Source organism: Zea mays, chromosome 1 (assembly GCF_902167145.1).
Source record: "Zea mays cultivar B73 chromosome 1, Zm-B73-REFERENCE-NAM-5.0, whole genome shotgun sequence".
Taxonomy (NCBI): Eukaryota; Viridiplantae; Streptophyta; class Magnoliopsida; order Poales; family Poaceae; genus Zea; species Zea mays.
The window spans coordinates 273588682-273602488 of record NC_050096.1 but is presented as its reverse complement, the minus strand read 5'-3'; the positions used below and the strand labels follow the sequence as shown (position 1 = coordinate 273602488).

Sequence of the window (13807 nt, the reverse complement as noted above, 5' to 3'; positions counted from 1 at the left end):
ATCGACTAGAGGCTCGTACACTTCACCCCACATATGTTTCTTTGTCATAGATCACATTCTTGGATTTCTGGTGGAGACCATTTCTTGGTCAAAATCCGTGTGTTATCCTTTAGTATTATTGAAAATGATCGTTCATGAAATTTTCGACAAAAAGGGGATTCTGACCAAGCTGGGAGTGGATAACACATTGATACCACATTTTTCTTTGAAGGATGGTTTGCTCAGGTTTAAGGGACGCCTTTAGGTGGGCCACAATACTGAATTGTATTAATCCATTTTGGCAACCATGCATAACTCTGGTTGGTGGTCACTCAGGTATTCCTGTCACCTATCAGTGCATTGAACAATTGTTTGCTTGGTCGGGTCTTAAGAAAAGTGTCCAACAATTTTTTTGCTTCCTATTCAGTTTGTCTTCAGGCTAAAACTGACAGGGCACGGTACCCAGGGCTTCTACAACCTTTGTTAGTTCCTGAGGGTGCTTGACAGACAATTAGCTTAGATTTGTGGAAGGGTTACCACCATCGGGGGTATGAATTGTGTACTTGTTGTGGTGGATAAATTCTCGAAGTTCAGCTATTTTATTCCATTAAAGCACCCTTATCACAACAGCTATGGTGGCTAAGATGTTTATGCAGAATGTTTATAAGTTGCATGGAATGCTTAGAGCTATAATTTCTTATCGGGATCAAATCTTTACTAGCCAGCTCTGGAAATCCTTTTTTTCTCTCGTTGGTGTGTCTCTCAATATGAGCTCCGCTTATCACCCTCAATTGGACGGGCAGACAGAACGTGTGAATCAATAGATACTTTATTGAAATGCTTTGTGAATGCTTGTCCTAGTAAATGGGTGGATTGGATTTACTTAGTGTAGTTTTGGTACAACTCTAGTTGGCATTCGGTGTTGGGATTCTCCCAGTTTGAGGTGCTCTATGGTTATGTGCCCCGACATTTTGGCATTAAGGTGTCTTCTCCCAGTCCAGTGCCTTCTCTACAAGATTGGGTTCAGGAGAAAGGAGTCATGACTGCGTTAGTCAAGCAACATTTGACTTGAGCTCAACATCGCAATGTACAGTGTAATATATAATGTAAAACGATGCAAAACAGTGTTTTTAGTGATCATATAGGTGCAATGTACAATAGTTCATCTATATGGTCACAAAACATCTTTTACATTATTTTGTATTATAAATTTTATTGTTTCTATAGTGTAGTTTGAATATTAGTATACGTGTGTGTACGAGTAAACTGCTAGACTAATGCTGGAAAGTGAGAGAGAGGGCAGCTCGCTTCCTCGTGGAATCTCTCTGTTCTTAGTTCTGTTCTACTTCTCCACCAAGTCCCTAACACGCGGGTGGCGGGTCCGCCGCCGCCGCCGTTCGAAGACTCGAGGCTCGAGCACCTCGTCTGCTCGCCCGGCCCCTCCTATCCCTCGCGCGACTGTCTCCGCCGACGACCATAAGCCGCCTGCCTCATCGCTGGTGAGCTCTCTCACTCCTTCACTCTAGCCCAATCCACAAAAGCAATTTTCTCTCGTAACCCTAGATTCGTTTTTTCCTCCAGGCCACACAACGATCCGTGGCAAGGAAAGCACGAGGACGTACAGTAGAATTGTGAATCGCCGGAAAAACATCTGTTGGCGGCGTCATGAATAAGCGGCCCCGCGACGACCACTCCTTCGCCTCCGCGCCCAAGCGCCAGTATGGCGCAGGTACTCCCTATCCGCATCACCCCCCTTCCTCTCTTGCTCACCACTGCCCCTCCCGGCATCGTGGCGAGGCTAGCTGCCGCGGTCGGATTTGGTGGCTAACTAGGGTTTGGTGCTTGAGTGGCAGGCGGAGGGTATGGCCCGCAGCAGGGTTACTCGGAAGAGCGGAGCAGCGCGCGGCGGGTGGCCGACCACTACAGCGCGCGGTCCAACCAGACACTCGAGGAACGCGAGAACAGCCCCATCATCCACCTCAAGAAGCTCAACAACTGGGTGGGTCTCAATTCAGTTTACTGCCCTATCGAACCGTCCCTGGATTCTTGATTAAAATGGGGGACCCGTGGTGTTTGATACATCCTGTGAGTAACTGCACTGACGGAGTAACTGTTCAATTTGTGTGTTTGGACAGATCAAGAGTGTTTTGGTCCAGTTGTATGCACGCCCGGGTGACTGCGTTCTTGATCTTGCTTGCGGGAAGGTTAGTGGCATGTTGCCGTTGCCTTGCATAGTAGAAAGCAATGATTCCTGAGCTTGATGGTAGCATTAACCATTAAGGTGTGCTTATTTGTTTGTAATGCAGGGAGGTGATTTGATAAAGTGGGATAAAGCCAAGGTTGGCTACTATGTAGGGGTTGATATTGCTGAAGGCTCGGTTAGTATCCTGTCACATAAGACATTTATTCTATGTGTACATTTGTACAATGTGCACCAGAAGTTGTTATGTACTAGCTTTTAGCTTCACCATTTTTTTAATTCTTATAATTGATGCCTTATGAATTCTCAGTATGAACTAATCAATTGAACGCTTTATGTTGTAATGATATCTGATGTGAAATATACTTTGTGTTTCTGCATCACTTTTGAGCACAGGCATATAAATATATTAAGACCTTACACTTTCTGACTTTCAGATAAAAGATTGCATGACTCGCTACAATGGTGACACAGATCAACAAAGAAGGAAAAGGTTCAGTTTCCCTGCACGGCTTATTTGTACTGATTGCTATGAGGTAGAGATGAACGCTTCTTGATTATCCATGACTAACTTGATGGTTTGATTTTGCATTTACAAATCCACTAATAGAATGAACATGTTACCAGGCATAGAGCAACAGGCTGTTTCGAACCATTGTTATTTTCTATAATTATGTCGGAATGCCAAATCATATGCTAGAATGGCACTTTGCATTGAATACTCCTGGACTTATTCATACTCTACTGAAAAGATGACACTATTGTCTTATCATTCACATCACTAAGCTATTCATAGTGTACCTCATTGTTTATTGCCGGTGAAAAATTGAAAATATGACATGCTTATCAGGGATGGATCTATTGTAGATTTGTAGGTGCATGTGAGTACAGCTGTACCAATTAGGCTATCTCCAGCAGTGTTACTCATCTCATCTCCTATTTCAAACTTCACTCTGTAAATAGTTCAGTCTACAATACAAAACATTGTTTTGCACGGCCATATGTATGGTCGGCTGACATAGCCTTATACCACAAGAAATACCAAATCATATTGCATGTAGACATTACCATGTCAAATTTGAAACCTAAGTGCCCAAATGAAAGAAAAACAACCCACCATACAGTACTTGTTCAGATGAAAATGAGGAATGAACTACATGACTGATCAATTTCTTTTCGTCTTCCTTAGGCTCGTTTGGATGAATATTTATATGAGGATGCTCCGTTTGATATATGTAGCTGTCAGGTGAGTCGTCTTGCCTTGTACTTCTAGCCCTTGAACTTTCACTGGCCCACTGCTATTTTTGTGTGGGTCCAACTATATCCTTTGCTTCTTGAGTTCTTGTTAGTGCAGTTTTGTATTTGTCGAACCTTCTCTAAATCTAAATGGCCATGAACGCAGTCATGGCAGACAGTTATCATGTAAAATTGTAAACAATGTTCCATAACACGGTGGTTAAACATTTAGTATCACCACTTTGCACAATAAAAGAAATGCAACTCTGATGTTCCTAAAACAAAATGGGACTAGCATGTCTAAAATTCCGGTAATGCATCATCAAATCTTCTAAACGTTTAGGTAGTAGTTACTAACTAGTAAAGTTGTAAAAATCTTTCCTGATGTCAGAACAAGGAATTCTATTTGATCATACGTGCTCAATTTTCAATCTCTCTGTCATTTCAGTTTGCTTTACACTATTCATGGTCAACTGAAGCACGCGCTAGACAAGCCTTGGCAAATGTGTCTGCATTACTTCGTCCTGGAGGCATTTTTATTGGGACAATGCCTGATGCCAATGTCATTATCAAAAGGCTTCGAGAATGTATGTTACTGTAAACAACCATTGTCATCTTGCATTGGTTAACTTTGTCACTGTATTTGCTGGAAGCTGTGTGACAAGTATATAAACTCTTCTGCTATGGTCAGCTGAAGGGTTGGAATTTGGGAACAGTGTTTACTGGATTAGCTTTGGCAATGAGTACGCTGAAAAGGTGAAATTTGGTAAGATATTTGTGATATTTATCCTTTTTCTGGTATAGTAACTGTTCCATTTGTTTCTTTTGATAATGGTGTAGAAATTCCCTGCATCCAGACCGTTTGGTATCAAGTACAAGTTTCACTTAGAGGTAAGTGGGACTTGTTTTTCGTTAATATATGCCTTGTATTTCGTTTAAAGGATCGTTGATCTTGTCACTAATTTTTAATAGTCTTTTGGATTTAAATATCTAGTCTAGTTTGGGTAAGTAGTTTCTGTCGTCTCAAATTAGTAGTTTCCCAGATTGGCTTTCTTTTGGAGTTTCTTTTGTCTGTATTTATAAATTCTGAAAGAAAAACAAGTGGTGAATTAAATTCTTCTGCAACATGCAGGATGCTGTTGATTGCCCAGAATGGGTTGTTCCATTCCATCTCTTCAAATTATTGGCAGAGGAGGTACTGGAGGGGTTCTATTGCTTCAACAGTCCTCTGTGCAGCCTATATGCCTCACCAATGCTTGTTACATATTGTTTGCCAATGTTTCACAGTATGATCTCGAGCTGGTTCTGATGAAGAACTTCCATGAATTTGTACACGAGTACTTGCAAAAACCAGAGTTCGCCGAGCTGATGCGGAGGCTGGGTGCCCTCGGTGATGGAAGGCAGGACCAAAGTAATGTCCCCCTGCCAACTTCATAGATTTTGTACCCCTGAATGCTGCCGGCTTTTCCCCACCTCAGCACTAATGCGTGAAATGCAGGTACACTGTCACAAGATGAGTGGGAGGTTTCCTATCTCTATCTCGCGTTTGTCCTGCGGAAGGTACTGCGCAACACGTGTTTTCGAATCTTGTTGGCATCGGAACTGCATGCCAGTTTTGCTAACACATTCTCCTTTCACAGCGAGGCCAACCGCCTACCCAACGAAGAGCCAGCAACGCAAACAGAGGGAAAATGTTTCTCACCGAGGGTGACATCGAGGTTCTCGGTGTATAAGCATGAGTATATCCTGGAAGGGCTTGCTAACAGCTTACCGATTATATGCTCCACAGACCACATAGCATAAAAGAAAGTTGTAACATTAGTGGCTCACCTGCTACTCCATCCGTTTATAAATAAATGACAACGTTGACTTTTTTAAAAAAAAATTGACCACTAGTCTTATTTAAAAAAGTTATCATTTATTTTTTGTAATTTGTTTTATCACTTAAGTTAGTTTGTGCTTGACTTAAAATTTTACATTTTGAATAAATATTTTAAAATGAATATTTTGAATAAGATGAGTGGTCAAAGTTTTCGAAAAAAAATCAACGGTGTCATATATTTGTAAATGGAGGTAGTATTTGTTTCTCCAAACTTTTTTCTATTGACAATGTCAACATTTTAAGGATCAGCAGACTGGCACCACGCATATAGCTAATGAATCTTCAACGTTGACTTTACCAAATTTTAGATCACTCTAGCGGAGACGACAATGGGTAAAAACCTGCTAGGTATTACTTGTCTAAATTTATACCTGCAAAGAAAAAATATGCTTACTAAAAAACTCATACCTATAATGGGTATAAAATTTGTCTAAACCCATGCCCATGTGGGTTTTGGGTATCTACTAACATCAACACAAAAAATTATTTATTGTATAAATGATAGTCAATGTATTAATAAGGCAAAATAAAAGGAACAAGTGATAACTAATTTTAGCTTAAAATTTGTTATATTTAGTTTATTTTAATTAGAACATATTCAATTAATAATATTATAAGATATATTGATTTTAAGATGGGTTTTAAAAACCTATGGGTTTGCGGGTATGAGTAATAGAAGACCCATGCTCACGTACCCGCTGGGTTTTTATTTGAACCCATTAATTTACTTATGTGTAGAGAAATTAACTAAAACCCATACTCTAAGGACTAGTCTGGGAACCCATTTTCTTAAGAGATTTTCATTTTTCGAAGAGAAATTAGTTCATTTTTATTGGGTATTTTAGTCTGGGAACCCATGCTCACGTAAACAAGGCAGAAAAAGAAATAGTAAAAAGGATGGATGACTAAAGTCTAAGTTCATGCTTGGGCTAAGTTTATATTGGGTATTTTATACCCACGGGTTAACGGGTATGGGTGAAGGCGGAACGTTCTAATACCCGTTTACCCATTGGGTGAAGATTTTTGCCCAATAACAGACCCACAGGTAGAATATTTAGCCCACATACATATCCTAATGGAGTAAATACCCATCGGGTATCGGGTCGCGGGTACCCATTACCATCTCTAGTCCTAATAGAGTAAAACTCACTGGATTTCGGATAGCGGGTAATCATTGCCATCTCTACTCTATGTAGCAATTCGTTGAGTCATCTCTCTTTTTTTCAAGAGAATGGTTCTTTCCCTCACATGTGACAGCGGAATAATCCAACACAGTCTAGGTCCTGTCACCGGAGTAAAGTAAAACGGCCCAGCTGGGTCAAAGCTTTCTTGGGCCGGAGGGCAGTTTAAGTTCTGGAACCTTCTAGACGCCTCCCCTATAAAAGATGTGCCTGTCCACTGTGACTCCAGAGTCCAGACCATAGCCTGCAGCCTTCCATCCACGAACTCCCGTTCTCCATTTCCAGCCATGGCGGTGTCGATCGAGCTCACCAAGGAGTACGGCTACGTCGTGCTGGTGCTGGTGGCCTATGTCTTCCTCAACCTTTGGATGGGCTTCCAGGTCGGCAAGGCCCGCAGAAAGTAAGCTCTCCGAAATCTGAATCGCTCGTCGCCATTGTTGTCTTCGTTTGTCTCCGCCCAACTTATTTCATCAACGGACATAATAATATGATGGTTTCCGCGGTGATTCTTCTTTAGGTACAAGGTGTTCTACCCCACCATGTACGCCATCGAGTCGGAGAACAAGGACGCCAAGCTCTTCAACTGCGTGCAGGTGCGCCCAAGATTCTGACATCCTCTCCCCTCCCCCGTGATTAATTAATTGCTCTTGTGAGGGGTTGGGACTTTGGGAGGCATCTAAATTTCCGCTGGTTCTTGTGGTTGACTGCAGAGGGGGCACCAGAACTCTCTAGAGTGGATGCCCGTTTTCTTCGTCATACTGCTGCTGGGCGGTCTGCAGCACCCGACCATCGCCGCCGGTCTGGGCGGCATCTACATCGTCGCGAGGTTCTTCTACTTCAAGGGATACGCCACCGGCGTTCCGGACAACCGTCTCAAGATTGGGTAAGTTTGCTTCCGTAGTGAGGCTTTGCGTCAGATGCAGAAGATGCTGATAAAATTATGAGATCTCCACGCACTTGCAGAAAACGTAAATCATATAGCGGAGAATTAACAGAGTTTAACTTGTTTCGGTTTGTTATGAAATATCAGTCTCCAACTCTCCATGAAAATGTAGAGTACCGGTAGTCGTATACTCGTACAAATCGTCTCCACCAATTGCACTCTACGCCTTTAAAAGTGAGGCACACGTTATCACACAATTTCTTTTTCTGCCTTGTTTACGTGGTACGAAGCTTCTGCTATATTCTATGGTTTCCTGAATGCTGGTAGTGGGCAGGTAGCCAGTGCTCGATAGTCGGTAACGGTAGTTAACGATAGCGGAACCCCATTAAGGTTTATGAATTCATTTATTGATGAATTCATCTGTTGATGCATCAAGTGACTGTTGAAATGGCGCATGCTTTTTAGAAATTTTAATTGAGCCTTTGTGCTGAATTTCTGCACCATAGCGTCCTTCTTTTTCCCCCTCGAGGCCCTAGCTAGCTACTTGTCTGGTCAAACTGTCCAGCCTCTCAATGTTCACACAAGTCATTGCTGTGGCCTGAGACTTTGTGGCCGGTTACACCGGTAGGTGAATTGTAATTCACATGTTTGGACCACAGCTGATTTGATTTGCTAGGAGGTCAGTCAACCGCTGTTCAGCATGGTCAGTGGGAATGGCAAATTGTAGTCCTGTAGGGTTTGTCCTGACCTAACCACTTCTGGTTTAGGTAGAATGTCCTCAGATGAGTAATACAAGGATGGCGTGTGCTAAACGGTTCCTCTGAAAGTTTGTGGCTTGCGATGCCCACTAATGATGTACATTCGGTCAACTCTCACCTAATGATGTGGAGTAGCCTTAAATGTCTGTTGATTTTATTGCACACTTTTTAAGTTGTTCAATGTGCTTCTGTTGATTTTATTGCACACTTTTTAAGTTGTTCAATGTGCTTCTGTTCTCTTGGCACTCAACTTTGTCAAAAAATTCTAGTTCAAATAATTCAGGTCCTGTTTGTTCATATTTTATGGCAGTACCTTGCTTTGCAGTATTAGCTTCACCATTTGTAGCTAACTTGATTGTTCGAGCATATGGCCATACAAAACACTATTTTACGCTGAATATTGCTTTGTTTATATAGTGGAGTTTAAAATAGGAGATTTGGATGAGTAAGCTGCTGAAGATAACCTTAGACATTGCAAATTCTAATCCCACCTGGCTGCCTTTATTAGTGACTATCAGGAAGCCCTCTGATTTGTGTTGCATGTTGTGGTCCCCACTTGAACGAGAATGTTATCTGAAGTTGTAGCAAATGACATCTGTTAGATCACACATTCACACCTCATCATTGTTGCTATTAATTCATGCCATCTATCATTAGTAGTGGTCGCAAGTTCCTACTGATTGAGTTGCTTGTGGTGCGTGCTGCAGGGGGCTCAACTACTTGGCGTTGCTTGGGCTGATCATTTGCACAGCATCTTTCGGCATCAACCTGCTCATCAGGGAGATGCTCTAAACTTTGGGTTTATATGTGAGCTCCAGGCTGGGTTAACCGCACAAGTTACTCATGGTCTGAGCATCAAAACTTTGTGATACTAGTCGTTTGGGGTTTTATAGTGGAGTTATCGTTTCTTTCTTTGTCTGTGTGTTGTTAGCAAAAGAAGTGTGCGTCTGCGTCTTATAGCTGTGATGGAATAAGGAGACAGATGGGTTGAAGCGTGAATCGTACAGTTCTTGCTGCTTGTCACTCTCTGATCTGGTTTCGTTGTAGATGAGATGGTTGTTAATGGTTTGTGTTTGAGGCACGATCCGCCTTATTTTCTACCGATCTAAAGCCGGGGTGTAACAATTTTGAATTATTCTGGTTTTGGGTTTATGTTTATGCGATGTATTGGCTGGTAGCAGTTCTGCATTGACTGCATATCAACCTTAATCAGCTGGTAACAGTTCTTGGACTTCTTTATATTATTATTATACTAGAGAGCAAACCACACACTTCAGAGCATCTCCAAGGAACTCTTCATTTTAGCTCTCTATTTAACGCTTATTTATCTTTCAATAAAGATTACACTATATATATATATAGAGAGAGGGTAGGTATAACGGGAGCTCTGGGCTTCCAATAGTTAAAGGAAGCCTAGGCCGACCATCCCTGCAAACTGGTTCAACCAGCGCGCCCAAACAGGCTGTCGGGTGCGCCGTCTGCCCCACGTCTGTTAGCGCAAAAAAAAGGAATGCATGCATGAGTCAAACACGATCCAATGCATGCGCATAAATTTAGGAAAGATATGTGCGGCAGTTTCTGTTTTTAAAATCCTTTATTTCCTCCATAAATTTAGGATCGCTGCAACAGCCATGCAGCTAGACACGTAAGGACCATTTTATGATATATACTGAGACTAAATATGCTACACTGTGTTAATAATTATACAATTCGATATACTGCGTACAAATCTGTTACCAGCTGCATGCACACGAATTTATGATAAAAATAATGTGCAATGAAAGAAAATGAATTACACGCATAGAAACAAAAAATCGTATTTAATGTTTTATTTCCTTCATAAATATAAGATCCCTCCAACAGTCATGCAGCTAAAACACATTAAATCTAGTTTATGATATATACTGATACAAATTATACTACATGGTGTAGGTATTTATGCAATTCGTTACACTGCGTAAAAATCTGGCATGTTGTTCACTGGTGGACGCACCTTCGGGTTGGAGCGTAATAACCTTAAGTTTTGAGCATAAAATCCCTCAATTATAAGCGTATATACCGAGCCAATGTGAGAGGTTGATAGCTCTAGTAGGTTGTTATTACGATCCTATTTTTATGGCAGATCCGAAAAACATGGCAGTCGCATGCATGCGGTTATACAGATCCTAAAATTATGGCAAAATGCATGCATGAGTCAATCACGTTCCCTTGCATGCGCGTAAATTTAGGAAAGATATGTGTGGCGGTTTCTATTTTAAATGCTTTATTTCCTCCATAAATTTAGGATCGCTGAAACAGACATGCAACTAAAACTCGTAATGACCATTTTATGCTATATACTGATACTAAATATGCTACACTGTGTAGATAATTATGCAATTCGGTATACTGCGTAAAAATCTGCTACAGGCTGCATGCACACGAATTTATGATGGAAAGAATATGCAATGAAAGGAAATGAATTGCATGCATAGAAACAAAAAATCACATTTAATGTTTTATTTCCTTCATAAATATAGGATCCCTCCAACAGCCATACAACTAAACACATTAGAACTAGTTTATGATATATACTGAAACAAATTATACTACACGGTGTAGGTATTTATGCAATTCCTTAGACTGCGTAAAAAATCTGGCATGTTGTTCACTGGTGGACGCATCTCCGGGTGGAGCGTAAAAACCTTAAGTTTTGAGCATAAAATCTCTCAATTATAAGCGTAAATACCGAGTCAATTAGAGGTTGATAGCTTTAGTAGGTTGTTATTACGATCCTATTTTTATGACAGATCCGAAAAACATGGCAGCCGCATGCATGCGGTTTCTATTTTTATACAGATCCAAAAATTATGGCAAAATCGTGGGAGTTTCCATTGCATGCGCGCAAATTAAGAACAACATAAATCAAGGAATTTCCTTTCAAATGTGCATGCAGTAAACTGATATACGAACTCTGTGTTAAAGCATAAAAACATACAGTTTTTAGCGTAAATAATACATGTGGTAGGCATAAAACACAATAAACGAAAAGAAAAATGCGTCGGATCAGAGGATGTCACGCGCGATCATCGCTGCGCGCATCTCGCCCCTTCCGTGACGTCGCTCGCTCGAACATCGCGCCTCATGCGTCGCCGTCGCTACTCGCACGTCGACGGGCGTCGCTTGCTCGCCGGCCTTGGAAGTGCCGCCTCCTCGGGGCTTCGGGGACGCCGCCGCTTGCCTGCACAAGGGCCTCGCTGTGGATCGAGGAACCTCCGCCATCGCGCGTCGAGGTAATGGAGTTGCGGCCACCGGCCTGGGAATCGCCGCCACCGCACAAGGACGCTGCCGCCGCTCGCCCTCTGGATCGGGGGCCGCCACCGCCGGCCTGGAAACCGCCGCCACCGCCGGCCTGGCAACCGTCGCTAATGAATCGAGATGGGGCGTAAAAACGGATCCCTAGCACTACGGATTTTCTTTTATAGACGTCTGGACCTGGTCTGGCTCGACCGGATTGCACTGTCTGGCCTGGGCTTCCAATAACTAATGGAAGCTCAGAGCTCCTAATATACAATCTATATATATATATATAGGGTGATGGTAATTGGAGCCCTGGGCTTCCATTAGTATGGGAAGCCCCAGTCAGGTATATCTACGCGCGCTCGATCTGGTTCTGGCTCGAGCGGATTGCAGCGTAAAACGTGACCTAAAACAGCGTAAATGAGTACGAAATTTAGAGTAAATCTTATATCTGTTTTGTAACAGCAAACGAGGCCTAAAATTACGGCGTAAAAATCGCATGCAGCCGATCGTGCGCGGGTTCTGGCTCGGGCGGATTCCAGCGTAAAACGTGAGCTAAAACAGCGTAAATGAGTACGAAATTTAGCGTAATTCCAAAATCTGTTTTGTAACAGCAAACGGAGCCTAAAATTACGGCGTAAAAATCGTGTGCACCCGATCGTGCGCGGGTTCTGGATCGGGTGGATTCTAGCGTAAAACGTGAACCAAAACAGCGTAAATGAGTACAAATTTTATCGTAAATCATCGATCTGTTTCGTAACGACAAATGGGTCTCGAATTACGGCATGAAAATCGCCACAGGCGCTGTCTCGGGCGGATTTCGGCATAAAACGTGAACCAAAACAGCGTAAATGAGTATGAATTTTAGCGTAAATCATCGATTGATTTTGTAACGGCAAATGGGGACAAATTACGGCGTAAAAATCGTGCGCGGATTCTGGCTCGAGCGGATTTAAGTGTAAATCGTGAACCAAAACAGCGTAAATGAGTATAAATTTTAGCGTAAATGAATAGAAATATCAGAAACAGACAAATAGATGGAAGCGGATCCATGAACTGAAATATAGGTCATAAAATCCTATTGACATTGGCATAAATATGTATACAAAATAGCATAAAAATAGGATCGCCGTCCTGCGGAACCAGCTCCTCGCATCTGGGATGCGCCACCACTTCGTGCCTAGGGGAGGATGCCGTCGTCGCTAGCGCCTAGGGAAATCCGCCGTCGCGACCGCTGGCACATCGCCGTCGTGCGCACCTCATGGGGCCGCCGCCGCGTGCGTGCCCTCGGGATCCGATGCCGCAGCGTGTCCCTAGATTCGCCGTCGCGCCACAGGAATCCGCCATCGCGAGCGTGTCCCCAGATCCGCCGTCGCGCCTCAGGGATCCGCCGTCGCGAGCGGGTCCCCAGATCCGTCGTCGCGCCACAGATGCTGGAGCGGCGGTGGCGGTGGCCATCGCAGAGTCGGACGGGACAACCGCCGTTGTCACCGGGCCTAGGGTGCGCTGTCGTCGTCCGTCCGCTTCAAGAGCGCCGTCACCGCTTGCTCGCCTGCCTCGGAGCGTCGTTGTCGCTCGTTCCTGGTGGAGCGCCACCGTCGGTCGCCTGCCTCGAGGTGACACCGCTGCTGGCCCCCAGGATCACCGCCGCTCGCACGCCCTAGAGAACCGCCGCCGCCGCTAAAACCTAATTCCTGGCGGCGTGGGGGTGTTTTTATAGTGGTGGCGTGGGCCGGATCGTGGGCCCGATGCACGTAATATGCGCAGACTATATTTGCATAAACTGATACACACATCAGCATAACTCGTATTATATTTTGGCGTAAGCAGTTAGGTACAACAAGCCAAAAAGGGTCCGGTGCGGTCGCGCACCTGGTCGGTACGTGGTCGGGGCTTCCTATAGTTAAATAGAGCCTAGGGCTCTAAATACATATACTATATATATATATATATATATATATATATATATATATATATATATATATATATATATATATATATATATATATATATATATATATACACACTGGTTGAGTATCCGTGCGTTGCAACGGGAATATATAATACTAATACACTACGATAACTTATATACAAAATATGTGTTATACCATTATGAGAAAATGTTTTATAATCAATTTACGATTCTGGCTATACATAAGTTTTGTTATTTTAATCTATCTGTTTTACCACTACATTGCAACTATCAGTATCATGCAGACTTCGATATATGTCACGATTTGTATGGTCTCATTATTGGAGAGCACGTTCCACATATGCCGGAAGAAATTCTCCCGTACATCGTTAGTCATCTGACACGCACCATCATACGCTTTTGCTTAAACAAAAAGGCAAGTGTGTGTTTGCGAAGAGAATTAAAGGCAAGCTGGCACAAAAGCTACCCCAACGGTG

General features: G+C 42.9%; 2 protein-coding genes across 2 annotated transcripts; both read left to right on the top strand.

The window, feature by feature from the left end:
- The first annotated feature begins 1293 nt into the window (after nt 1–1293).
- Nucleotides 1294–5300, top strand: LOC100283589 (mRNA). Its single transcript, NM_001156490.2, is given in 14 exon segments — nt 1294–1478; nt 1561–1708; nt 1833–1978; nt 2115–2183; nt 2286–2357; nt 2617–2715; nt 3369–3425; nt 3864–4002; nt 4107–4171; nt 4256–4306; nt 4548–4610; nt 4703–4826; nt 4914–4975; nt 5056–5300. Coding segments are annotated over 13 exon segments (1104 nt in total). The 5' UTR covers nt 1294–1478; nt 1561–1644; the 3' UTR covers nt 5149–5300.
- Nucleotides 5301–6737: 1437 nt separating this feature from the next.
- LOC100216831 (uncharacterized) lies at nt 6738–9226 on the top strand. The gene is given in 3 exon segments (NM_001143225.1): nt 6738–6878; nt 6996–7071; nt 7189–9226. Coding segments are annotated over 3 exon segments (366 nt in total). The 5' UTR covers nt 6738–6765; the 3' UTR covers nt 7366–9226.
- Nucleotides 9227–13807: the final 4581 nt, after the last annotated feature.